The sequence below is a fragment of the Molothrus ater genome, chromosome 13 (assembly GCF_012460135.2).
Source record: "Molothrus ater isolate BHLD 08-10-18 breed brown headed cowbird chromosome 13, BPBGC_Mater_1.1, whole genome shotgun sequence".
Lineage (NCBI taxonomy): Eukaryota > Metazoa > Chordata > Aves > Passeriformes > Icteridae > Molothrus > Molothrus ater.
Genome location: NC_050490.2, coordinates 14,578,489 through 14,605,609, shown reverse-complemented (window position 1 = coordinate 14,605,609; position 27,121 = coordinate 14,578,489). Strand labels below are relative to the sequence as shown.

General features: G+C 46.2%; 1 protein-coding gene across 1 annotated transcript in view; it reads right to left on the bottom strand.

Moving 5' to 3' along the window:
* Window positions 1-27,121, bottom strand: part of CHD2 (chromodomain helicase DNA binding protein 2) — a 71,537-nt gene that overhangs the window by 20,431 nt on the left and 23,985 nt on the right. Inside the window, exons 7-24 of the mRNA XM_036389532.1 lie at window positions 21,057-21,264; window positions 18,169-18,255; window positions 12,444-12,505; window positions 11,009-11,131; window positions 10,553-10,699; window positions 9,581-9,714; window positions 8,738-8,963; window positions 7,910-8,010; window positions 7,190-7,234; window positions 6,860-7,035; window positions 6,042-6,166; window positions 4,824-5,040; window positions 4,128-4,217; window positions 3,077-3,267; window positions 1,891-2,079; window positions 1,229-1,391; window positions 704-856; window positions 156-227 (exon numbers count right to left, since the gene is read on the bottom strand). Coding sequence (XP_036245425.1) covers window positions 156-227; window positions 704-856; window positions 1,229-1,391; window positions 1,891-2,079; window positions 3,077-3,267; window positions 4,128-4,217; window positions 4,824-5,040; window positions 6,042-6,166; window positions 6,860-7,035; window positions 7,190-7,234; window positions 7,910-8,010; window positions 8,738-8,963; window positions 9,581-9,714; window positions 10,553-10,699; window positions 11,009-11,131; window positions 12,444-12,505; window positions 18,169-18,255; window positions 21,057-21,264 — 2,509 coding nt within the window. The remainder of the gene's footprint in view (window positions 1-155; window positions 228-703; window positions 857-1,228; window positions 1,392-1,890; window positions 2,080-3,076; window positions 3,268-4,127; window positions 4,218-4,823; window positions 5,041-6,041; window positions 6,167-6,859; window positions 7,036-7,189; window positions 7,235-7,909; window positions 8,011-8,737; window positions 8,964-9,580; window positions 9,715-10,552; window positions 10,700-11,008; window positions 11,132-12,443; window positions 12,506-18,168; window positions 18,256-21,056; window positions 21,265-27,121) is intronic.

Below are 27,121 nucleotides of genomic sequence, written 5' to 3'. Positions count from 1 at the left end.
AGAGATTTCAAGCAATATGGCTGGCTGCAAAACCTGCCATATCCATGTCTTTAAAAGTACCCGGGCTCCTGTGAAAAGAACTGTTCTGAACTAACCCCCTGGTGTCAGTGACAAGCTGTGGCTCAGCCACAAACCCTCTGCCCAGCCTGTGGTACCTCGGAGCCGTCGGCGTTGAAGTGATCCAGCGCCTGCTTTCGGATCTCCCCCTTGATCGAGCCGTCCAAGCGCTGCAAAAATCAACAAAAGTGATCAAAGAAAGAAGGTAAAGGAGCCCTGAGGCACTGCTGCACCCGAGTGCTGCCAGCCCTGCAGCCCCCTGTGCTGCCTGCAGTGTTTAATTGTTAAAAATAGCCACCAATTAAAAATAACTGTGCTGTGTCACAAGGGCTGGGGGATGCTCGGGGAGCAGGCACAGGGCGGGTGACACCGCGGCTCCCGTTACAGGCTGCCAGCCAGGCTCTCTGTGCTCACTGTCCTCGGGGTTTAGCACATGACACAGCCAAAACAGGGCCTGTCAGAGGAGTTTTGCAGAGATGGGGCCACACTGAAAGGAAGGGACATCCCAGTTCCTTCCAGTAAGTGCCACTTGTAATCCCAGCCACCAGCCTCTGGGGAACTCAGTGACTCCCACTGCTCAAGCTCCCTCCACTTTTGCCCACACTTTCAAGGGTATCCCACTGTTTTCCATGCTGATGTTTCTCACCTGAAAAGGGTAGTGTTTGATAGTCAGGTACTCTGCCAAGATGTCCAGCATCCTCACCATCTGGGAGAAGATCAGCACTCTGTTGCCTCTCTCCCGCAGCCTGGTCAGCAGCTTGTCCAAGAGAATCAGCTTTCCACTGCTCCTGATCAAAGACTGAGGAAATAACCATCATTTCCAATCTTACTCTTATGTACATCACACAGAGACCTGCACAGACCTGCTCCTTTTGGGGTCATTCATCTCTTGTACATCTCTAATCTAATCATCTGGATTTACACAGCAGAGCCCACACTCACAATGAATCACACAAGTCAGATCCTACACTGCCCACAGCTCCTGCTCTAGAAGGCCATAAAATGTTGCCTCCGGTAGAAGTGGAGGGCTGGGGGTTCAAATGGCTTAGCTATGAGAACTATTTTTGAAGAAGAAGTCACAGAAGATAAAGCTTCACCAGATATTATTTTGTTGGGAGGACAAAAGAATGAAATTTAGGGAGAAAAGGTGGTGACCAAGGACACCACTCACCTGCAGGGTCTCAAGGCCATTCTCTCTCTCATTTTCCTCAGGAGGTTTGATAAGGTAGCAATGGTTACAGCACTTTTTCAATTCCATCACAATATTCAGGAAACCAGATGTGCTTCCCCTTGTTCCCTTTGAAAGAGCTTTGTAGTTTCTTGTCAAAATCCACCTGCAGGCAGGAAAATGAATGTCAGGATCATTACTCAGTGCAGAGCAGAGCCTTGGAGGAACAAAACCTTCAGGAACAGCTCATTCAGGCATCAGTCTACTTCCCTGCCTCCATTTCTTCTCACTTCTCTTACAGGATGCTCTTTCCTCTCTAAAAACCCTGACCTGACCTGACCTTCCTATTGATATTATCACTGTTTAATACTGAACAGCATCTCAACTTTGTGCATATTGTCACTCCCCCAGGAAAGACAGAACCTCTGTCTTGCAAAACTGGCCAGTTGAACTGTATCACTCTACACAAACATCTTCCAGAAGGAAAGATATCAACTCCCCTACCTCATATTCCTGCTGGGAAGCTCCCAGTACTACAGGGGATGGTGTCTCACTGCACTCTGAAGGCCACAGTGATGCACAGAATACTGGAACAGCTTGCCAAGGCCTACAGAGAGTTGTGCCCATTTCCACTGGCACTGCCAGCAGCTCATGCAGTGACTCACTTGTAGTACTGCTTCTGCAGAGCAGACATTTCCACCCGGAGGATCTGCTCCACTTTGGCTGGCAGAGATTTCTCCACATCCTTCTTCACTCTGCGCAGCAGGAACGGCTCCAGCACTTTGTGAAGGCTCTGGTAGCCATTCTCTCTTCCTTTCCCGTGATCCTCCTCAAAATCCTCCCAGAACTCAAACCTGGCAACAGAAAGGAGGAGGAGGGAGGTGTCAGAATGCCTCTTGTCTTATGGCACCAAACAGCAGCTGTTGGATACACCCCTGCTGCACCACAAGACAGGAGAGCAGCGGTTTAATGGAAACACGGTGGAAGATAACAGATTCACTCTGCTCTGGTTAACTGAACAGATTGCTGGCAAAGCTAGATCATCTCTGGGCTTAGACACCTTCCTAACATCTTATATTTGAGCTCCACACTGACTCCCAGGACCCAAAATCCCAAGTTTCCCACTATTTTACTCTGCTGGCATTTACCTGGCAGCAGTTCCTGAACTTTCCACGGTGCCTCCCCCAGGCACGGCTTTGACAACTGGACTGATTTACCCTGCTCTGAAGGCTCTTTTGGGATTGTTGCTTCCTCTGACAGCTCCTTTGAAATGTGGAGATCTGCTCTCCTCCACCTGGGAGACCTCAAGCCTCTCTTTCACTCTTTCTGTGATCCAACAAAAAGAATTTGGGGGACAGCTCTTCTTGCAGTCAAACGTATTTTCAGTGAGCTTTGGGGTGTGCCTGCCTTAGCCTTAGAGATGCCCATAGCTCATTTTATTTTAAAGGAAACAAAACATTTGTTACACTGTGAACACACAATCAGCCAGACAGCACCCCCAGAGCTGCCATGAAATGGTTGGCAGAGGGGCCTGAACCACAGCGTACTGGAAATGTCAGAAATGGCTGAAATGATTGCTTCAAACAAGTTTAGCTTTTTAGAGATGCCTGGAAGACAGCAGACAGATTTGAAAGGCATGTATCAGGTTTCCCCCTTCAGTTTGCTGCCAGAAATGCTACTCATGTTAGTTATTTAACCTTTGATTTCCCCACTAATGTCTGTTCTCCTATCATTGCTGTCACACCACTGAGTTTAATTCAGGGATTTCTGCCATTCTGCACTCCCTTGAGCCTACTTAACAGACAAGAATGGAACAGAGACATTTCTTGGAAGGCCTGAAAGGAGACTCACTTCTCTGGCATGATGAAGTGCAGCAGGGACCAGAGCTCCTTGAGTGAGTTCTGAAGTGGGGTGCCAGTGATCAGCAGCCTGTGGTTGGACTTGAAATCAATCAAGGTTTTGTACAGCAAGGAGTCGTCGTTTTTCAACCGATGGGCTTCGTCCACGCCCAGAAAGGCCCAGTTAATGCTTCCCAAAACAGTCTGGAGGGAGAGAAGGAAAAAACACAGGAGATGCTGGGTCAGACAGGCCCCAGCACCTTGCACATGTGTCTCTCTCCAAGCGCTGCAGTGTGGGCTGCCCAAGGTGTCCCTGCGGCTGCACCCTCACAGGATTTTCTTGCTAATTTGGGGACCAGGGTGCCTTCCCAGAAAGGAAAAGGTGAAAATCAGCCATGCTGTTCAACACTCTGCTGTATCTGAATAGTCCTGCAGCAGGCACACCTATCCTAATCCTCCTCTGCTTTACCCAGAAAGCACAGTCCTTCCTCAGCTCTTTATTCTCCCCTTTCTCCATGCCCTTGGGGCCCTGGGTAGCACTGGTCCCACTGGAGCAAGAACAGGAGAGCAGATGAACAAGCCTAAAAAGTTCAGGTAATCCAAGAGTTTTGATTTAAATTATTTTTCTTTTTTTTTTTAAGCTTTTAGTTTTTTGTAGGACTCAGTGATACACTGACAGGGCTGATGAATATTTCCTGAGCAGATTTCTTGTAGATGTAAAAATGTAAATACTGTTAACACTGTGGCCAGTGGTTCAGTCTAATGTTTTGTCCTCTTAACAAGCCTAAATTAAACCAGGTAAAAATTCAGGTACTGCTGGATCCTGCCAGATGTCTTACATGTAAAAAAAAATAGCACAACTGTGCAGTACAAGAGTGAAGACACTGTAAAATGTGTCCCGCATTCCCACATTTGCTTGCATTACTGGGAAGGAAAAGCAAATAGTGGCTGTAGTTGTCCATCGCCACATAGGGAAGAGGCGAAACCCACTAGCTGAGAACTGGCTTGTTCCTTTGGAAATGACAAAAAGTCTAAACAAAAGCATTCTTGGAGTAATGACTCACCTTATCCTTCAGGAGGATCTCATATGTTGTGATAAGTGCATTGAATTTCAATCTTTTAGACTGAGAATGGATCCACTCATATTCACGTATCTGTGAGGGGAGACAAAAGTTAACTTGAATACATGTTATCAAAATGAAAGAGTTAACAGTTGTTATTTTAGTGTAGCTGTAAGCCAGAGAATCCAACCAAGTCCAAACCCTTGCTGTTCTAAGGGTGACATTTGATGAGGTCAAGATGCCCAAGGAACAATTTGGTTTAGCGCACACATGGTTCAACTTGCACAGGTAACAAAATAAGGTTAACTTGCTGTTGTGACATTAATGAACACATCACCTCACTGCAGACACCACTGGAGTCCCCACACTTGTGTGTTCCATTGTCTGAATAATCCCAAATACTGAAGACAAGCATTTTACACTGCTGGACTTCTCACTGCATATTTCACTCCAGATCAGCTCTGAGAGAAGCCAGTGCTCCTGCACTCACTCCAAGAGGCAAAATAAAGCAGAAAATTCCCTGTAGGAGGGAGTTACACCCAGACACTCAGCCACACCAGCTCCAGCTGTCTGCAGTGCTGCCAGCACTATCCACCAGCCTCTCCAGCTGACTGTGTGTCACACACATCACACACGAGCTGCTGCTGTGCACCCAGAGCTTCTCCCTGAGCCCTCACCCTTTGCTCTCTGATTACACACCATGTTCCTGCTCATGAGGTCTCCAATGTAAACCACCACGTTTATCTCAGGTGCCCACACTTCAAACTCCCTCTGCCAGGAGGTGAGGGTGGACAGGGGCACGACCACCAGGAAAGGGCCATACAGCTGGTGCTGATGGAACAGGTATGACAGGAATGATATTGTCTGAATGGTCTTTCCCAGTCCCATTTCATCAGCCAGGATCACGCTGTTGTTCCTGAGAAAAGAGGAGAACAAACAAAAATGCTGTCTGATTGCATGTTTCTGCCACTACTTGTAGCCCCACATTTTTCTTCACAGAGAAAAGCAAGGCACGATTCTATATTTCTGGGATTCATTCTCTCTCAACCTCAGAGAAAGAAAACACAATTCTTATCACTTGCTGTGCCTGTGTTTGTGCAAAAGTAGAATGCAACATGGAGATTGTTTGCCCAAAGTGGTGGTGTTTTGTTTCCTTGGCCTATCAGGGCCAAGTGTGTGTGTGTGTGTGTATGTGTGTGTGTGTGTGTGTCGGGACTGTGGGCTGAGAGTCATGACATTCAGAGCAGTGTGTGCAGAGTTGAGTTTGGCAGATTCAGTTTAGATGTAATGTTATATGGTATAGAATAATATAGTATAATAAAGTAATTAATTAGCCTTCTGATAAGGTGGAGTCAGATGCAATCATTTCTCTCTCCCCTAGTCGGGTCTCACAGCAACCCACGACAAGGACAGAGAGGGGCAGTGCAAAAACAGCTATTTGAACACTTCTAAGTGGATCCCAGGGATAGCCAGACTGACCATGGCACAATAACATGCAAAAATGAACTATGATGACTCCAAACTGGAGGAAAACAGGTAGAGGGGAATCAGTGGCCTAATTTTAAAAGGACATCTCTCAAAGACTTCAATGAACATATAAGCACACTGAGCCAGAAACCATTTTTTCCCATTAAGTCAATGGAAATCTAGGGCTTATATGTACCAGGCTCAGCCAAATCCATCATGTGAACAGTCCCAGACAGGGAAAATGCTTTTTGTTTTCACACAAGGTTTCTTAAGTTCATGCTTTAGGTAGCTCCTGCTTGCAGTGTCTGCAATGCAGCTGGGCATGATAACGTTTGAAATCCTCCAAGCTGCAGAAGGAGGGCCGGTAAAGACCTCACTTGAAAGGGAGGTGTGCCAGGTCCTTCAGGGACAAAAAAGGCACAGAATGAACATGCCAGGCTGTGTACATACTTGCACCAGGAGTGAGCCAGCCAGTTGAGGCCCTCCAGCTGGTAATCGCGCAGCTCCAGGTTCTCCCCGCCGATGTACGAGGGCTGCTTCTTCAAGGCAACAAACCTCGGCCTCTGCTTCAGCACCTGAAATAAAAACTGCCTTAAGTCCACTGAAGAGAAAGACAGACCTCTCAGTGGCTGAAAGGCTGAAAATTCAGCAATGATATTGATGAATTCAGCAAAGAGTGTGTATCTATTCACTGGTTTGAGTGAAGAGAACTTCACCTCCATCCACATTTTCCTAGCCAGTGCTTGTGTCTGCATTTCTTGTGATTTGCCTGCTGCCCTCTGGTTTATGATCAGGGCTCTGAGTCCCCCAGGAGTGTAGTAAGCTGCACAAAATACACAGGAGTCGGAACAAGCTCCACTTCCTTCTTTGTCCTCTTTTGGTTTTTCTCCCATTATTTCTGTCCCTCTCCTTCCCTGTATCAGCATCTTGCAGGCTTCCTCTTTTCCCAGGTGTGCTGTTTTTTCATCCAACTGATATTAAAACTGCTGCAGCTCCTTCTGAGGAGGAAGCACTTTTCAAGGATTAATTAAGCCTCCCACTCCCCAGGGGGACATAACATTCTCACTGTGCACAGAGTAAATGAAACTCAAAGGGCTTCACATCTCGGCTTGAAGTGCTATACAAGAACAGCAAACAACCCTTCAAATGCAGGTGGGAGGATGGGAAAAATGTTCCCTGACATTTATTCTGACAAAACTTCATGTTCCCACTGCCTGCATCTTCCCCCAGCCTGGAGGAACCCAGCAAAGGAGGGAAAGCCAGCAAACCTTGCAGTCACGGGTGGGAATGGTCTTGGAGTTGTTCCTGCTGTTGAAGCTGTCGATGCAGTGCTGGAATTTCTTGCTGATCAGAGCCTCATCTTCCCAGCTGCACTCAGCATAGGGCAGCCCCATCCACTTGCACAGGTATTCGGGGTCATTCGAGGATGTTTTGCGACTGCTTGCTGTAAAATATGCAAAAAAGCCCAAACCTCAGCACCTGTAGCTGAGCAGCTGAACCACAAGCATGGCTCACAGGCTGAACTGCCCAGGCAGCCACAAAACAGGTCTTGGCTCATAGCAAAAGTGTAGAGAGACCAAAAAAAAATGTGCCTTTACCTGGGAAATCTGAATGTCCCGTGGCAGACTTGCTGGTCTTCACAGCTGTGTTTGGAGAGAGAAGGGAAGGGAGGGTTGGAATGCTGGCAGCCAGCAGAGGGAGCAGGGCAGGCCACCACTGCCTCACGCCCACGTTTTTACAGGAATTGTATTGGAAATAGCTTACACAGCTCTCCATGCTAATTCCCAAAGCAACTGGGCGTTGGCACCTCTGACTGACATGACTGTGATATTACCAGAGTGCTCAGTCAGTTCTGGTTTTATTTTTATCAAATAATCATGAAAATCTCACCCCTGAGCTGCCTTGCAGCCTAACCACATCCTCAACCACACCACAGAAAGGGGACCTCACAAAAGCCAGGCCCATGCTGCTGCTTTGGAAAGAAACATCTTGCATCCAAAGGGCTGGAGACAAAGAAATTCAGCAGCAACAATTTCAGCAACCTGCTGGAAACTAGTGTGTCATCCCATACTCCAGACAAGGAAAGTCCCTGATTTTTATCGCTTGTTTACAAGCACAAATACAAATCTGTAAAACTGGATTTCTACTGTCCAAATTCCTAAATTTCACACAATGAAATACAGTAAACACCATGGGGTTTTCTTCAGGGATACTCGAGGACAGGGAAGAAGAGAGAGCTGCACACTCATTCTGCTGTCACATGGAATAAAGTTCCCATTCCTAGTTCACCCCTTTACCAAAGTCTTGGCTCCACTTACCTATTACCCTCTCCACTATTTGATATTGTTTGTTTAGCTCTGAAGCCAGCTCTTGTTGGCAGTTGAAATATTCTACGTCTTCAGGTGATACCTTGCCCAGCCTAGATGCAAAATAATTCAAAACAAAACAAAAAACCACTATAATGCTTCTGTCACAGTGCTCATGGATGTTGCATATAGAAAATCTACTTTCCTATATGGTTCTGTCATTCAGACAAGTCACAGGGGCAAATTACTGTTATATGACATGTTTCTTAAATTTCCTAAAATTGTAAATTATTGCTGAGAAGCAAATGTCATAGATGTTCAGATTGTCTCCCTGTTAAATGCTGCCTTATTCTGATGCAAGAAATCAATCTCAACACAGGAATCAAATAGAGATGGAAGCTGCTACTCCAGCTTTAGCACTTTGGAAAGACACTGTAGCTCCCCTCACAGTTCCTGGGGAAGCTGGATATAAACTGATGCAAAAACGTGCACACAGAGAAGCCCATAATTAACAAGGGTTAATAAGGCTGCAAGCCCTCACAGCACCTCCTGGGCCAGGTAAGTCTGTGCACCCTTCATTGGTTGTCAGCCTTCCAAATTCTTAAGGCTAGGAAGTGGCAATAGTGTGGATTTCATGCCTTGTCCTCTCCATTTTCCAGCCATCCACACCACAAATATCATTTCTGTGGGGGGGATGTTCCTCAGCAGGCAAAGAGAGACCAGAGTGCACATGAAACACACTTTGTAAGAAGAAATCAAACATTTTCAGTCACGACTCCTCAAACCTCAGGCTAAACACAAAGTGCCCAAGGCCAAATCACCGCTTGAAGTGAAGCCTACCATTGCTTGATCTCCTCCTCTTTTTTCTTGAAGTTCTCCAGCTTTTTCAGGCCCTTCACTTTCTGCTGCTGCAAGGACTCCTCGCTCTCCCACGTGCTGTGGATGTATGACCAGCCCTTCCACTTGATCAGGTACTGAACCTCCCCCTCGTCCTTCTCGGGGTCGAAGTCGGCGCTGGGGTTGCCGTTGGCCTCGGTCACGTACACGGTGGTGGAAGCTCCAATGGCTGCAAGAGACACCAGCCTGCATTTGGTACCCTCCTGAGCCACCCCTGGGCATCAGCTGCAGCACAGAAAGTTACTCTTCTAATACACCTTTTGTGGGAGCACAAAGAACACTCAAAAGGGTCTGCAAGCCTATAAGGCAGGCACACAGTTCTCCATGCAACAGAATCTTTTTAAATCTGTCATAAGTAGCTTTTCTTTAAGTATAATTCAAAGGCCTCTTGAAAGTGTTCACAACCATTCAGTTTTAAAAAAAGCATTTTTGTAAGGCTTTGAGAAGAAAACATTGGATTTATTCTCATTATGGCTTTGTCAATGGGGCTATGAAAACTGACTCTCCTAGATCTGTTTTATATTTCAAAGCAGAGAAAAGCAGGAATTGCAGAACAATGGTTGCATCTTTAAAATGTGTGCAGGCTAAATGAAAGCTGCTGAGCACATAAACTATAGAGATTTTAGGATTTTAAATATTACAAAAGCTATTATATATTACAAGATGCAACTAAGAGGCATAGACGAAAAGAGGAAAAGCACTGAAACAACCCTTGGCCCCACTTTCAAGTTGCAAAAGCATTGCACCAGTTCAAGAGAAATAAAGGCTTCTTCCAGAGCCACGCACCTCCCTTTTTTCCAAGCCTGATGTCCAAGACTTTCTCAATAGTTTCACTGTTGTCTTGTTGTTCATCAGCTCCTTCCCCAGTCATCTCTATCAGGTCATCAGAATCCGTCTCAAAATCATCATCCTCTTTGTAGCTGAGTAAGATCAAAACCAAACTGATATAAAACCCTTGACTCTTCCCAGCCCACCAACACAGAGAATGGCTCAGACTGGAGCAGCTTCTCCAGCATTTATGCTGTAGTTCAGTGCACGTTCAGCACACAGGTCTTAAATATTCAGTATTTTTACCCAAGATGCTCAGATAGCTACACTTTACCAGACTAGTCCTCTATCTTGCGCACATAGTTTTTCTGACCATGGCCAACATCAAGTGATTCATAAAGTGGAACAATCCCTGCAGCAGGAGCAAGGCCATAACAGAGAAGGTCTCCACTACTGAGGGAAAGATTATTCTGTGGAGGTTGCAGAGCATTGAAAGGCTGCATGGGTGCCTACCCTAGGAACTGCACTTCTCATCTTTGGTGCATATTTAACCACCACAAAATATAACTTGGATGGCTCTTTGCAAGTCCCTTATTAGGACTGCCTGAAAGGTGAGAAGGTACACTGGGCAATGGATAAAGCTTTACTCCACCCTGGCTCAGCACACTGTCCCCAGTCACCCTCAGACAATTGGTCCAGTCCAGCACAGCTGTTCCCTTTTGCTCATTTTCATCTAGTATTTGCAATTATCAATCTCATCTGAGAGTCCTTTAGAAATATAATGCAAACCTCCTCATGTTTCTCTTAGGAGGGACTGGTAAACATTCCCTCCTTCACAGATGGCAAAATGAGACAAACGCTGGATGTGCCCAGCAGGAACCTGCCAAAAGAGCCACACCTCAGCCACAGGTCCCTGCAGGACCACACAGGAGTCAGGGCCCCCTTCCCCAGCCAGCTCTCACCCCAAACCAACCCCACACTTCTCCACACCTGACATTTTTGGCTGCTCTTCGCCGAGTTTGTCTCTTGGGGGTCTCATCGTCTTCGTCATCATCATCATCTTCAGATGAGTCTGGTTTCTTCCTCTTCCCACGCTGGATTTTGTGGGGCTTTTTAACACCAGTTTTGGCCACTGTTCTAAAATAAGAGTTAATAAAGCCATAATACAGCATGGTTTATGCAAATATCCACTTTAATAAGTCTTTAAGGAAGCACAGATCTCAAATATTAGACTCCTAAGGGATTTAATCTGCTCTAACTATCATGGAAACCACTCTAGTGCTCACTGGAGCATGAGATGGGGAGATGAGGGAATAACTAAGCCCTAGGTTTACTAAGTCACAAACAAAGGTAGTAACACTACATGAAAAATTCATTAGTGACAAATAGGGATTTCCTCTCCACACAGCACAGGCAGAAAAAGAGAATGAACCAACCATTCCTTACCTCCTCTGGACAGGTCTTCTTGCTTTAATTTTCTTCGGTTCAGGCTCACTCTCTCCACTGGTGCCTTGCTCCCCTCCATCTTCATCCTCTTCTCCAGCAGACACCTCTCTTTTCCATTTAATTCTGTGGTCAGAAATGTAGGTCATGAAGGGCAACAATATTTCTGCACAAACACTTGGCTGAACAAACCATCAGGTCCATAATTGCAGGAAAAAAGTTCAACATTCTATCCTTGGCTGTTCAGTGCAATGCAGGGGGGATGTTGTGCTGTGATTCTCTGCTTTTAGGAGGGGGACCTCAGTCACCTGAGGCTTTGCTCACACAGTGGCAGGAATGCCTTGAGTGAGAGCAGCTCTTACCACGTGTGCTGGTGGCAGAGTTGTACTGCTCAAACCTGGGTGGGCAAGGGCTTTGATTGATGATTTTTTTTTTTCCTCTACTTCTGCATTTTGGAGATGGGCTGGAAGGATCTGAAGAAATGTGCAGAGTTACAAGAGCTTCTTGGAGCCCAGAAAATGGAACAAGACTCCTGCCATGGAAATTCTCCTGCCAATTCAAGTTTCCAAGTGTGAAGCCAAGCCCCATTGTACATGAGTGGAAGGAAGCACATTCTCTGGGGACAACTAGGAACAAAGCTGCAGCCCCAAAATGCCTTTTGGAGGAGCCTCTCCTCTCTCCAAGAGGACATGGAGGGCCCACAAGGACGGATCACTACCCTTGTCCAGGAGAGGTCCATACTACCACAGGCCTCCCTGTGCTTTATCACCTTCCCTCCTGCACTGATGAAGAGTTAAAAGACTCTTTAACTCTTCACAAATGAAGAGTTAAAAGACAAGATGCAGGAGAAAGCAAGCAGGATGATGTGGCTCTGTTCAGATTTTCTCCATCAGGCAGCTCATAGCTCCCTACCCCACTTTAGTGTATGGAAAAACTAGGAGGTACTTATTAGATGGGAAAAGGTAATAGAATATGACTGTAAGCGAACTCAAGTTATGGTGCTTAGACATCCAAAGCATTCTTTATGGAAGTTCTTTTGTTTTAACAGCGGGTTATAAAAGATAAAAGAAGATAATAATTTGGTATTTTATTCTCAGATAATCAAAAAGGTGGGAGGAGAAGGGATTAAACTGTTTTAAGTGTCTCTGAAGGAGAATCAGTAATCTGATGGAAAAGTGAAGACTGACAACAGAAAGTGAACCTGACTCATTCAGATTCCATCACATGCACAGCAGGAACGTACAAAAACAAGGGTTGGAAAATTGCATCCACCTATAGATTATATTCACACTTCAATTTTAGTAATCCAAAGTATTACTAAAATATTTATTTTACAAGATCACCATGTTGACAACTCCCATCAAACACTCCAATGCACTGCTGTTCTGAGAAATAAACCAAAGCATCACCACTCAAAACCCTTTCCTTAGAAACTTACTTTCTTTTCAACTGCTTCTGGCGTCTTCTTTTTGGGCTCTCATTTTCAGACTCGCTACTTGCCTTTAATTGAAAAGAAAGAAAATCAAGTTGTAGGCTTCACTGTGGACTGGCTCCTCAAGGATGCAAGTGAAACACGTGCTGGTGGGTCCCTTCCCTGCAGCCTGAAGGACACTGGTGCAGAGCAGCTGCCTCCCAGCACAGCCACCTCAGCTGCTCAGTCCCGCTGCTCTGCTCTCAGTGTGAAGAAGGAAACCCTGCAGGAAGTCTGGAGAGCTCTACAACATCACCTATCTTGAAGTGCCTGAGCTCAGGAGCCATCCACCCCTCAGTACCAGCCCTAGTGCCCAGCATCCACCATGGCAGCAGCAGCCAGGCAGACCTGCAGTGTGTGCAACACCCCAGGCATTGCAAACCCACGGGTGAATTTATCCCAACAATTGCACTGTGACCTCTGCCTTCCTTGCACATACTTCCTACAAGGAATGAAATAAAAATATTGTTGTAAAAAGGCAATAATCTCATCAAAAGTATCCTTGTCTACCCAAAACTGTTGGGTTTTTTCACCCACAGCAAGTCACCAAGGACCTTACTGGGTCAGAGCTGTGTCCTGCTGCTTTCCTTCCTCCCAGTTCTACAGTCTCCACCAGTGAAGTCTCTTTGGCTAAATATATCTAGAGGTATTCTAACTGCTTGCTGTTCTAGTCTAAAAGTGGGTGTCACGAATTCCCACAGACCAAGATAGCTAAAATAATCTCTTTTTGCTGGTTGCACACAGCCCCATTTTCATAAAAACTAGTCAACCATGAAAACAGATCACCACACAGATAACGTGACTTCTCCTTAGCCTCCCCCAGAAAACACAAATAGGCAGGGACAAAACTGAAGAAACCAATGTGAGATTTCTAAAGAAGTATCAAAATGATAGAAGTAGCTTCCAAGATTGCTTGCTGCACACACTTACTGGAAATCTTCCACTTCTAACTGCTTTTTGCCACAGTATTCACCTTTGGCTCGAGGCACTGTCTGTCCATCACTATGGGTAGCAGAGTTTGCATGCCCTGCCACCCCCACTGCCCTCCTGGACAGAGCTCACACAGCTGTGCACACAAGGACCTTGTGGAATGGTGTGAGCTGTAACATGCATCCTTCATTCCCATTCTCCAGCTTTCCTTCCACCCACAGAAATTTCTGCCTCATTTGCATCAGTGTATTCACTAAAATACTGGATGCCATCCATGTCTGACCATGAGCTTTCCTGGATGTGGTGTCAGAGTTGCATGTGGCACAATAACAGCTTTTGCACCATATCTTACTACAAACACGTGTTCATCCACCTGTTTCAGGGCCCTGCATGAAATCCCTGTCTTATTTACCAACCATGAAGCAAGTGCCTGGCAAACACCATGGAGAGCCCTACCTACCCTTGCAACACAAGCCAAGCACTCCACAGGTTTCAGTTTTGACACACAAAATTTAGAAGTCCTCAGTTTTCCTTTTTTAATCTCTTATCCACTCTCTGAAGCTTTTCCACTCCAATCATTGGGCATGATTTTAACAGCTGCCCCTCAGTGCTCGTTTACTTTTGCTGTCTTTTGGCAAGCCTCAGGTAAAGAGAGGTGGATTTCTCTTCTGCTCTGTGTCAGAGATCACATTGGGAGAAAACCAAATACAACCTTTAGCTCTTTGAAATTAACTCCACTTCTGTGCCAAAATCCCATTTTCCAAGTTTCTAGTGTCCATTTTCCCAATGCCTGTACTCTCCCCCTGCTCTGTCACTTGTCTCCACAAAGCTGATGATTATCTCTAAATGACTTGACTTTTCCTCCCCTCTTCCACCTTGAAAAACATAACTTGTGACTGCAGCTCAGCCACCTTCTCTTACATATTTCAAAGGCAGCATTGTCTGTTTTGGATGTATGTCAAGCCCAGCCCTATCTCCTCTGACACAGCCAGTCCCCAGCTTGAGTCATCTGCCTGCCTTGTGCTCCCACATCCTCCCCATCCCAGAATGGAGTGCTGGGAAGTGCCATGCTGCAGCTCCTCAGCCTCTCCTCATGTCTCCTGGTGGTAAATTCCTTGTTTAAGGAAGCACAGAGGACAGCCAGAGAGCCAGGCTATGCCAGGTGCAGAGCGTGCACCTGAGGCCCTGTCTGCCCACCACCACCACCAGAACACACTGGTTGGGAAATCACATGCAACTTGCATTTTTGTAATGCCACCTCCCCGAATGACACAAGCTAGACTGGCAAAGTCCATCCCCAGTCCCAGTGGGGTTTTTGTCAGCCCAGCACGAGATGCTGGGGTCACACTGCTCACACCAGAGCCCAAGTGCCAGTGCTGCCCTGCTGGGTGCTGCCGCTGTGGCCATGGGGAAAGACAAACCTTATCAAAATGTGCCCAACTTATTCCTGCACCACTGCTTTGAGCTGGACTAGGATCTGGCCTCTTACAATTTCCTCATCTCCAGCTGAAGGGATCAGCCTTCCCTCTCCATGTCTCACTGACTCCTCCTATCAATTCCTTCCCTCTCCCAGCACATAAAGTGCACACACTTTTACCAGATAAATTGCACTGTCTTTTGCTGTGGAGCAACACTGAACAAACATAATGATGTTTGCATGTAGCACCAAGCAGAGCAACACAGCAATTCAAAGTTCTGCTCCTATAGATTATCCAGGAGTGTCCTTGCCACTAGCCCAGGCTGGGAGAAATGGAGATTCCAGGCCAGTGGAGAGGAGGTCCAGGTGAGCCTCTGGAGCTCACACTAGGAAAGATAATGACTTGCTTAAACAGAGCCAAAAGTATTTCAGACTAAAGTCAAAGTGAGGATTTGCTCATTTCAGGCTTAACAGAGGCCAAACTCCAGTGCTCCAGAAAAGCTGGAGAATCTCAGCTAACCAGGTTAGTTTTATGCCTGCTGAGCTTCTCTTTCCCAGTGAGACCAGTAGAGTTTAAATTTTCAGCAAATACATGAGGCAAAGCATTGACCAAAATGCAAATGAGCACTTTTTTTTTTCCAATAAGAAAACCAGCTGTATTTTTAGGACACACTGGTGCGTGACTTCTGGCCTCTCTCTGACAGAAAAAAATACGCTGACATTTGTCACCAATTTCAATCTGAAACTATTCTTTTAATAGTAAAAAGATTGTGTCTGGTTGGGCACATTGATTTCTCAACTGCCCCATAATCACAGAACCATGGAATGATAAAAAGGTTTGAGTTGGAAGGGACCTTAAAGGTCTTTCAGTTCCAACCCTCCACCATGGGCAGGGACACCTTCCACTAGGCCAGGTTGCTCAGTGCCCCATCTCAACCTGGCCTTGGACACTTCCAGGGATGGGGCAGCCACCACAGCTTCTCTGGGCACCTTGTGCCAGGGTCTCACCACCCTCACAGGGCAGAATTTCCTTTATATATCTAACCTAAATCTCCCCCATTTCAATTTAAATACTCTGAAAGGCACCTGGTTCTGCACACCTCACATCCCCTGGCTGCAACCTGAAGCTGATTTATGAACTGCAAAGAAAATGCCTGGGGAAGTAGTGTTTTTACTAAGAAACTCACACCTTCTCTTGTTCCTGGAGACAGCTCTGGGCCTCTGAGCAGATCTGTGCTCCTATGCAAAGCTGCACTTTCGCTTCCCCAATGGCTCAGCCTGGATATTGATCACGAGTTATCCTGATCACACCTCAGACACCTACACAATGAACCCAGAAATCCTCAGAAGGTAACCATGTCTAACACACAAATAACCCTACCCAGAGTGCTGCTCTCAGAGGACACAGTGATTGAGCAGGGCCCCAAAACCCGAATCACCTCCACCTCTGTGCAGGTGAGTCACGGGGCAGTGCAGGGAGAGGGGATGGCTCATCCACCCTTGCTCTGGTCTCTGAGCCTGCCACACTGCCTGCATGATGCTCTTTGCTAATCTGCAGAGAAGTATTAGGGAAGAAGGCAATTACAAGCCCCCAGACACTGTGCTGGAAGTCCCAAGCAGCAAGCAAGAGGTGCAGGTCACTGGAGACAGGATTAACCCTGTGAAGGCAAAATGCATCTTCAGATGTTTGATGCTGCCTTGATGCTGTTTGATGCTTTTGATGCTTTTTGAAGATCTTCAGATGCTGCCTTGGGGTTCTGCCCCCTCCAGCAGCAGCAAGGAGTGCTCAGCACCACACAGGCTTGAGCTATGCTATCTCCTCTTTCTTGGTGGCTTCCAAAAGCAAGACTTTCCATCTCCTCCTGCTCTCTGCGAGGCCCCAGCACTGTGCTCCTGACAGGTCACACCCTCCAACAGACTCTGCTGCAGATGGGAACTGCCCTCTGGGGACACTGCAGTCAGTGTTGCTTTGGGGAGAGAGGGGTGAGGGCAGGCTCCAGTTTTTTAAATTTCAGCTGTTTCACAGAAGTTGCAGTGATGAGGGTCATTTGAAGGACCTTTGGGGTGGTTTTGTTTTTTTGTTTTTTACAATATTTTGTGGTATAGCAAAGTTTTTGCATCTCAGATTTTTGATTTTTTTTTTTTAATTTTTACCTTAAGTAGTAGGAAATAAATATATTGAAAAAGAAAACAACATTTGCAAAACCACATAATATTGTAAAACAAAAAAAGAAGGGACTTACCTGTGCCCCTAAGAGGGGGTGAGTGGAGCTCTGGGGTGGGTGTGAGGTTGCTGGCACAGTGCATGCCAGGGCATCGCACAGAGGGGCCCAGCCTCTGCCAACTTGAAAAGGAAAACAAAAGCTACGTCAGTGGTGCACCCCGAGCCCCTTCCTGAGCTCTGCTCTGCGGGACAGCCAGCACAGGAGTCTGGGGGACAGCTGGTGGCACTGGGGTGCCAAGGCTCAGCAATAACGCACCAGAGCAAGGAGCTGGAGACCTGTGTGTCACCCCTAGAGCATCTGAACACACATCTTGGCGGTGAAGCACAAACAGCCTGAGTCAGACAGCACCACTGGGCCCCTGCTCTGCTCAAAATCTGCTGCTTATCTTCAGATTTCCAGCCCCAAGCTCTCCACAGATGCCTCTCTCTGGTTCTCCTTCCCCTATGCTATAGCTACTCGACCTTCCTGAGGACCTGCAGATGAAATGCTCCATGCAGAAAACCTGTCAGACGCAAATGAAGGCAGAACCTGATTTCTACATCTTCAGGAAAAAACCCAACAGTGTTCTGAAACAGGAACAATTAGAAGGTTTGGTTGCCAGGCTCTGACCACTGTCACCTTCAACTGAAGCATAAAAGACTCCCCAGTGTTCAACCAAAGAAAAGTGATGGGTCATAAAGCTGCACACACACAAATGCATTTATTAGTGGGATCCATTCCAGGATGGGCAATACTGACTGTTTTGTGCTATGAGGTGTTTCTGGGAACTTTCCTTTATTCCTGGTTGGATTTGTGTTGCATTCTGGTCTTGTTCTGTTTTTTTAATTACACAGACTCCTCTCCAGATGTTCCTACATCAGAGCAGGACTTGCATTATGCCCCATTGCAGCAATCAGATCAGTGCATGCAGAACTCAGCCCAGGCAGTGTCCGGCTCACTCCAGAGGTCTCAGGCCAAGGATCCAGCTGCAGGACTGGGACCTCAACTGTGAGATCCAACATCCATGCACCAAACTGGGACTCAGTGTTTACAAGGCAATGCAGTTGAGACCTCCCTTTCCTCTTTGGGTTTGGTTGTTTTTTTATGTTCAGTAATCCCTCATCCTTTTTTTTTTCCTTACCTCATCTTTTATATTAAATCGTGACGGTTCTTGTCTGCTTCGGTTTGACCTCCTAACCCCATAAACATCAGGATATTCTTCCCACATCTGCAAAATAAACAGACCATCAGAAGGCCTGCTTCACCCCAATTATTTTTGACATTTTAGAGAAGTTTGATGGTGGCTTAAAAAAAAATCAACCAAAAACCATTAGGGAATTAGCAACCAGCAGATGGACAGTTTAAAAAACTGGCTGGAAAGATTATTATTATTATTATTATTATTATTATTATTATTATTATTATTATTATTATTATTATTATTATTATTATTATTATTATTAGATATTTGACACCTTTCTAAAGCAGCATGTGTTTATCTCAGTGTTATCTTTACAGTGGTCCATCTTTCCACTGAGGCACAAATCACTCTCAAGCTCGCTCAAGCTGAAGGACAGAGTGTTGAGGTAACCAGCCCTCTGCAGCACTGGTGCCAAAGGAATGCAGGCAACACCTTGGATGTGGAATGAACAGACCTACCAACTCAACAGGGCAATTCTCTGTCACTAACAGCTTCCAGCACAATTCCTTTCCTGGTGGAAAGCCCCACCAGCTGCCTGGAGACATGGCCAGCTGCAGCTTCAAAGGTGAATTCTGTGGCCCAGTCTGGATGGCAAATAGAGCAAGATACCCTGTCATTTGGCAAGGCAAGGCAGTGGCCACTGGATCCTCTCCTGAATGCTCTGATGGGAATGTGGTTTGGCAGTGCAGGACACATGGAAGTGCAGAGGTGACTGCTGGCAATGGTTGTGCTCTTTGCTGTAAAATGAGGCCCTCACCAGTTCAATACACTGTGTATAAGAGCATGCAATTGTTCTTGTGGATGGGCAGGAGAAGGGGACACAAAAATGGATGCCCTGAGGGGGATGAATGCAGAGCTGTGTTGGTGACACAGGACACAAGCGTTACAGGGCAGACACAAACCACCACCATGCCCCTCAAATTCCTACACCAGCAATTCCTCTCTCCCTCAGCAGAGCTCTTAGTTCTCTACATTGATTCATTTCCTTCTGATTCTCTGTCTCTCCACTCCTCAAATACCTCTGCAAGCCACTGGCAGGAAAAGGAAATCAAACTACGCTGCCAGGTGCAGCAGTGATGGGATTGAGAGTGTGATGGATACAAGGCTGCAGCCCAGCAATTTTTGTGCCTCTGTTAAAGGAGTAATGGGATAAGGGACAGACTGTGACAGTGTGTATCTGTTGGGCATGCAAGTACTGAGGTACATTCTCAAGAAAGAATAAATCCTCAAATTTAATGCCCCCTCCCCAAACCATTTGAAGAACTTGTCTTTTCATCTATTAAATGGCATGGGTTTTCAATGTGGGAGCAACTTCCATGACAAATCTTAATAGCACCTAACACAGATTAACCTCGCCTGTCATGGGTGTATCTAGACAAATACCAAATAAACAATAATATAATAATTAATTGCATTGGTTATTCAAGGGGAAGTTGTATCAACATGCCTAGGTTAGACCTAGCTAAGGAAGACACCCATTAACAGAGAAATTAAGGAAGGGAGAGGCTTTCTTATTAAAGGGTGTCCTGACCTTTTCATGTTTCACCTGTGCTAATTATCACCCTGGGTATGGATGCACTTCTTCACAGGATAATGTTAAAATTTATTGTTGGGGACATGCTCTTAGAATCCTTCAGAGGGAGAGAAGACTTCCTTTGGTGCCCACTTATCAACAATAAACCACAGATTTTAATATGGTGTTACCACAACTGTCTTATAAACTCATCCTCCTTGCCAGTCCAAACACTGGAGGATTTAACCACTACCTAAGCCAGCAGCCTGGAGCTTTGTGGAGGGAGAAGGTGGTAACAAAATCCTTCACTTCTTCCTGGCATGTCCATGGGGAGCAGAGGCTGGAAGCACTGTCCTTCCTCCTTATCCTTTACACTCCCAGCACCTTTCTCCATAAAACTCACTCTCAGGAGCAAGCTGTGCCCAGTGCAACCCACGGCTAAGAACAACAGGATGGGTACACACCACAAACAAACAAACAAAGCTGACCTAACCAGAATTTTCTCCTTCCAAGCGAACTCAGTTCACTGAGTTCCTGTCTCCAAATGGTATTTGGGCTCCTCTTTCTCACCACACACTGCCCTGTTTTAGTCAGGTGCCTCCATCCCTCAGGTAAAGCAGGTACCTGAGGTGCAGCTTCTGCCCTGGGGTGCAGAGGGATACCATGAGCAGTAACATCTACAATCCCTTTTCCTGCTGGACAGCAAGTGTAGGGAAAACTTGACTATCTGAGGAATATTGCTAGGGAGGAGCTGGGAAGGTACAGGGGGAAAAAACCCACAACAAAGAAGCACTGTTCTGTTCTGGACTTAATAAATAATGGAAGTTCTTTTTTGTTTGTTTTTCCTATGCTTTTTTGAGAGGAAGAGTGATGTAAAAAAAAACAAAGTGGTTCAAACTTTAAACCCTAGACAAACTTCAAACCTTCTTACTGAGTACTTATCACATGGAAAGGCTTTACTGCTTCTGAGGAGAGACAGGATAGAGTGGAAAGACAGAGGGAGAGGATGAAATGACAGGATCATGTACTGATGACAGGCACCTGCCTCTCATTCACACCAGTCAGCCCTGCCACCATCTACTAGGTGACCCAGGGGTTGTTCCAGAAACACAGCAGCTCCTGCTCTCAAGGGTGACAGCAGCAGGGCTCCAGCACACAGCCCAAACAGCCCCTGGGGACACTGGAGGTCAGAGGCTGTTTGGTCCATGCGCAAAGTGGCCAGGATGTTGGGCACAGCTTCACTGAGGTCCTGCTGCCTGACCTTCCGTGGTGGGGACAGGAGTAACGTGTCCGTGCAGAGCAGCAGGGGTAATACCTTTTTAACATCTGCTATCCTTTCCTTCTTAGAGGCTGGTTTTTCTTTGGTTTCAGGAGGGGTCTGCTGGGATTTGGAACCCGTTGATTCACTTTCAGATTCAGACTGACTCTCAGAGGACTCGGAGCTGCTGTTTGACTCGCTGCCCTGCTCACTTTCAGACTGGCTTGCAGAGTCAGAGCCAGAGGCTTCTTCGGATGCCGAGTGACTAATGGTAGAGAAAGAAGAGGTTACATTTTAACTGCACTGACACAGCTGTGAAATACGAAGGGAGCAAACCTGAGACACATCCTGAGCCACAACAACAGGTTTGGAAAAGCCTGAATGCAAGTGTGGACCCTGTGTGTACACCCCACACCGGCATTCTGCAGCAGAGGCAATTCCTTCCCAGGACTGGCAGTGAACACAAGTGAGAGTGCAGCCCCAAAAATCCCTGTCCAGGATCTCCTGCTCATCACCAGAACAAAAGCAGTGGTGGTAGGTGAGGAGAAGCATCAGCAGTACCAGCAGCACAGGTTCTCCTGATAGATCTGGGTATCTTGGAGTGAGGCAGAGAAAGCACAGCGGGGGCTGCAGCATCCACAGACCATCCTCCAATATTAACGATGAGCAGTTGCTCCAGCACGGCTCTCCACTCCATCCTAGTGAGGCCAGTGGTTCCAAATAAACCAGATATTCGCTTTCTGGAAGAGGCCAGTATCAAAAACACTATGCCCATAAGACCATGAATGATGCTAAATATAATGCTTTTTGCAAAAATAATTAATTCAGCAACAGGGGAGAAGAAAGAAGCTTATATGGGCTTGTGGTTGGGGCAGCTCCTCTTTAAAGGATTACACCAGTGCTGTGCAGACTGCATTTCTCAAGCCAATAATGGGAGAGCAGAATATTAAGTAGGTGTATTTCCCCCATTTTTTGTTTTTTTTTTTTTTTTAAATATCTTTATATAAAAATGGGTTAACACCCAGTGTATCCCCTTAAATGAAAGCTCCTCAACAAAACAATGAGAGGCCAAACTATTTTAGCTGGCCAAAATATTCAAATACCTTTTCCCAATCATTCCCAACATATATATTTTTTATTTTAAGAGCCAAAAAAACCAAACTGAAATCTCAGGACACCTTACCATAGGTGTGCTGCAAGGCAGCATTAAAACCCCACTGCCACAAACAAAAACACAATGATGATGCCACAAACTTTTGGAATAAGGAGCACCCCTTTCCCAGTCAGCTTTCCACTGGCAGCCAGATGTGTTTGTGATATTTAAAGATTTGCTTAGGCACAACATTAATGAAAGAAGAGTCAGGAAAACTTTGCAGAGGGATTAAACAGGTTTTTTATTTTTTTTTCTACTTTTGTACAAAAGTAACAAAGCACATGAAAGGCTTTGCTCAGATTTCATGATTCAAGGGAGAAACAATACAAAGAAAAATTAAAAAAAAAAAAAAAAAAAAAAAAAAAAAAAAAAAAAAACCAAGCCAAAGAAAGCATGTGCACGTGTACATTTCCATCCGACTCCGCAGGGGTCGTTGCCGTCTGGGGATGCCCGGAGGCAGCCGCGGCCCGCCCCGCTCCCGGCCGGACAAACCCCGGGATCCGCGGCTGTGGGCCGCGAGGCGGGCAGGGGGCAGCACCCGCGCGCCCTCAGGCGCCGCCGCCGCCATTTCGTGATCGCCCCTCCGCCGCCATCTTGCGACCGCGGGGCTGAGCCCGATCCCTGGGATGGGTCCCTGGAATGGAACCCTGGGATGGGTCCCTGGCACTGCCCCGGGGAAGGGGAACCGTGGGGAGCGCGGCCCTCCGAGCCTGAGGGGGCACAAAAGGAGCCCCTTCCGCAAGCAGCAAGGGCAGCCATCACCCGTGGCTGCTGTTTCACTGTCCCAGCCTGGGTTTGAGGGAACAGGGTTATCACATTTGTGTCCTACAAGCAGGCTGGAAATTCAGGTTGAACCACGGCCATCCCAGGCTGCCCAGGCCCTGTCTGTGGATGGAGGTTATCCATGAGAACCAAAAGCACAGTGTCCCAGTACACCCCTTGTTGTGTGGGCTTTACAACAGTCTCCCTCTTTGTCCACCACAGCTCTCCATTGCCACAGCCATGACCTGTGGTGGTGCCACACACATAACCCATGGTGGTGCCACACACATGATCCATGGTGGTGCCACACTGCTCCTGGCAATGGCACTCCAGCAGCTCTGGGGACAGATGGTGTCCATGGGCAGGCCTCAGCAGACAACATCCCACCGGGCCTCCACAAAGGAAGGGGATCCGGGGGCATCCAAACCTCTGCTGTCACAATATAAGTGGCAACATCAGGCTCTGCTTGAGGCATGGTGGTGTCCCATGTCCCACAGGGACACATGGAAGATGAAGACAGTTTTTCCTTCAGTCAGATTTCTGAGCAATAGCTGGAATAGGAATTTTAACAGCCCAGGCAAGACTGAGGCCAGACAGCTCTGACAGTATTTGTTTAGAGGCAGAACAGTAATTACTGTCCTCCTCCTGCTCTGGAGCTCTTTGTTCCTCAAAGCCTTAAGCTTTATTTCAAGGACACAGGGACACAGGCTCTCTGCACATTAAGAGCCATAATTCATGTGCTTTATCCACAACATTGTCTGAACACTAATTCTTTTTTTCAGGCTGTGAACTGTGTCATCTGAAAAGAGGGAGACTTCTCTGGTGGCATACGCATCTATATGTGCAGATATTTGCCTGCACACCTGCTTCCCCTACTAAGGAAAGAAACACAGATGAGAAGTGATTATGTCCTTTTGAAGGCTGTAGCAATTTTTATTTTAATTAAGGAACAACCTGTTATTGAGGCGAAATATGTGTTTATCTTCTTTTCTATGTTGAGCAGATAAAAAAAAAATAACTGAAAGGTCTGTTTTCATAAAAGAATCCTTTCTAACTGTCACTGGTACAATCAGGAAGCATTTCTACCTGCCAACAGAATATAATGTATTAGCAACATTAGATATCAAATCAGGCCTAACACTGTATATACCTAGAGACCTAAGTCCTCTTTTCAGAAGTTATTTCTGGAATTTGTCCTGGTTTAATACCCCTGAGTTAGCATCCAAACAAGACCTACTTCCAATTAAACTAAAAGTAAGAAATAAGCTATAATTATTTATCACAAAAATCACAATTCAGCCAGACCACCCTCCTCCAAAAACACCCATGACCATGAAAAGAAAGCAACAGATGGACCATTGGCAATTTCTTTGAAGAAACTCCTAAAAAAAAGGTTGAGATCTGCAAAGACTCAGCCAAATACATTCTCTGGTTTCTAAGAAATACTTTAGGCTTTAAGTCTGGTTTAATTAAGAGCCTGCTCCTGACTTGAAGGGGAGCAAAACTAAATCATTCCTTACCAAGAAGAACATGATCCTTCTAAGAAATAAGTAGCTGAAAGGCAGCGATAAGACCCTTTACAGTGAGGCATCTGAGTTTAAAAGGCAATTACCACATGCCCGAAGCCTCCAGACTTTGCATTTAATATTTCACATATGACTTCCTTTTATAGGGGATCATCTTTGCAAGCAGCAAATCATTTTGTAAGTTCTCAGTAAGAACTAACAGTAGATCTGCCTCCAGAAGGTGTGAAACAGCTGAAAAAATGACCCCAATATGCATTTGTGAAACCAAGAACAGACTGGGGAATGGCTCTAACTGGGACCATTCTGCCCCAGCATTTAAAATGTGGCTTTTGAGGGACAGAACTTGAATTCAGACAGCGGAATAAAGGAGGATTAATAACCCAACACCCTCCCACAAGCAAAGCTCCTCCCAGCTTTAAGAACTGTTGTGAATGTTTTGAATCTAAACAAGTTTGAATCCCAACAGCAACATTCCACTGGGCTTCGCAATCTCTGCAGGGATTCGGCACCAGCAAACCACCCTGTGAAGGCTGGAGAAGGACCTTGGCAGATTATCCCATGGCTGGATAACATCAGGAGCTGGATGACAGCAGGAACTGTTATATTGAACTCCTGTGCATTGCTGGCCACAGTGTCACCAGTGCTGTGGGTAAGTGACACCCAGGTGCACACCAGCAGCTCACTGGCACCAGAATGCCCCGCACAGGTGGCTGGGACACAGCCCCTCCCTGCTCCCATCCCTGCTCACCATGTTCCCAGCACTGGCTGGACCTGCTGGGCTTCCTGATACCACACCTGGGCAGCCCAGAGAAACAGCAGGTCACTGCCAGCTTAAGCCCAGGCAGGACCAAGCCTGAACAGGAACAGTGGAAATAAACTGCACTTGGCAGGGCAGGCGAGTTGCAGAGTGGACAATGCAACAATAGCTTGGACTCAATGATCTCAGGGGTCTTTTCCAATCTCAATGATCCTGAGAAGGGGGTGAGCAGCCCAGGGTTGGAGGAGCTGCTGGGTCAGCCCGAGGGTGTCTGGCAGAGCCAACTCTACCTGAGAGGGGCTCCTGAGCCTGCACAGCTCTTCAGCTCAGGCTGCCAGCTGCCACTCCCATCCACCAGCAGAACCAACCTGAGATTTACTCCAAAGCACAGAGCAGCAAGGCCTGTGCAGGCCACCAACTTAAAACTATTTAAACAGATCTGTCTTCCTAAAGTGACCTGTACAAACTGTGGGACACACAAGCACTGTGACAAACCACAGAAAGGGCAAACACATCGACTGAGATGAGGACTGGCTGCTGTTAAACATTTCCTTTGAATATCTGATCTACAAATGTGATGTTCCCCATTATGAACAGAAACTATTTACAAGAACATGTAGTGACAGGACACATGGGAATGGCTTCAAACTGAAAGGAAGCAGGTTTAGATTAAATATTAGGAAAAAATTCCTTACTGTGAGCTTGCTGAGGCACTGGAGCAGGTTGCCCAGACAGGTTGTGAATGCCCCATTCCCTGGAAGCATTTGAGGCAGGTCGGATGGAGCTCTGAGCAGCCTGGTCTAGGGGAAGGTGTCATTGCCTATGGCAGGGAGGTTGGAATGAGATGATCTTTGAGGTCCCTTCCAACCCAAACCATTCTCTGTTTCTATATAAACATATATATGAAATGGCTACATATATTGCAAATACAAACAAGCACCATCAATGTTGATATGTGCACTCAAGTCACAGGGTAGCTGTAAAAAGGCACTAAACTAAATTTAACCTTTAGGCTAAACAAGCCAGGGAGAAGAACACAAGATGGGTTCTAGTTACAGATCACTAGATAAAGAGAAGATAATACGAGTAGCACAGAGGACTGAGCAAATACCACAGTAATCATAGACAAGGCCATAGAGACACTGCACATGGAGTGTGCAGGAGAGCCAAGCAAAGGACAGATTGTGACACTGAATATAAATAAATGCATTCCTAGCTTTTTCAGTTCCCTTGATTTTATTCTGAAAGTCTAAAAAGCGATTGGTGCTTGCTTGTCTCCCAAGGCAAAGATTTTCTGAGTGAGAAGCCTTGAAGAAGGGTCATTTGGTGAAAGAGCTTTTCCCAGTTTATTTCATGCAGGGAAAAGTAGAAATGGGGGGAAGGGAAGGAAGAAAAATACTCCTGCTCCTCTACTCTCCATACCTATGCATGGTACTTTTACACATTGCTCTTCGAGCAAGAACTTAAACTAGAATATTCTAAACACAACTAGGCTCCTCATACTGTTTAGGAGTGAGTCTCAAACAACTCTAAATACTCAAAATATGATTTGTCCAAATCTGGGCCAGCTTTAAAGGGGCACAACAAACTGTATAGGGCTGGCCCTTCCAGATTACCAACAAGTTCTTCAAAGCAGCATAAAAATATTTCCCTAACCTCATTTTATGATCAGCAACTTTTTTTTACTCCCCTTAAACAGGCATGTGAGAAGCTCTCATGGAGAATCCACCTGTGTCTGCAAACTTCCAGCCTGTTCTGGCCACTGCTACTTATCTCAGCACAGGACTCCCAAATGCCAAAGGCAGAGCTAAATATATCCCTCACTGCTCTGCTGCAGCTCAGCAAAGCACGTTGGGCTATCCTGAATGATACAGACCTTCCCAAAGCTGGTGGGGGTTTTTCCTCCACTAGGAAGACGCTGTGT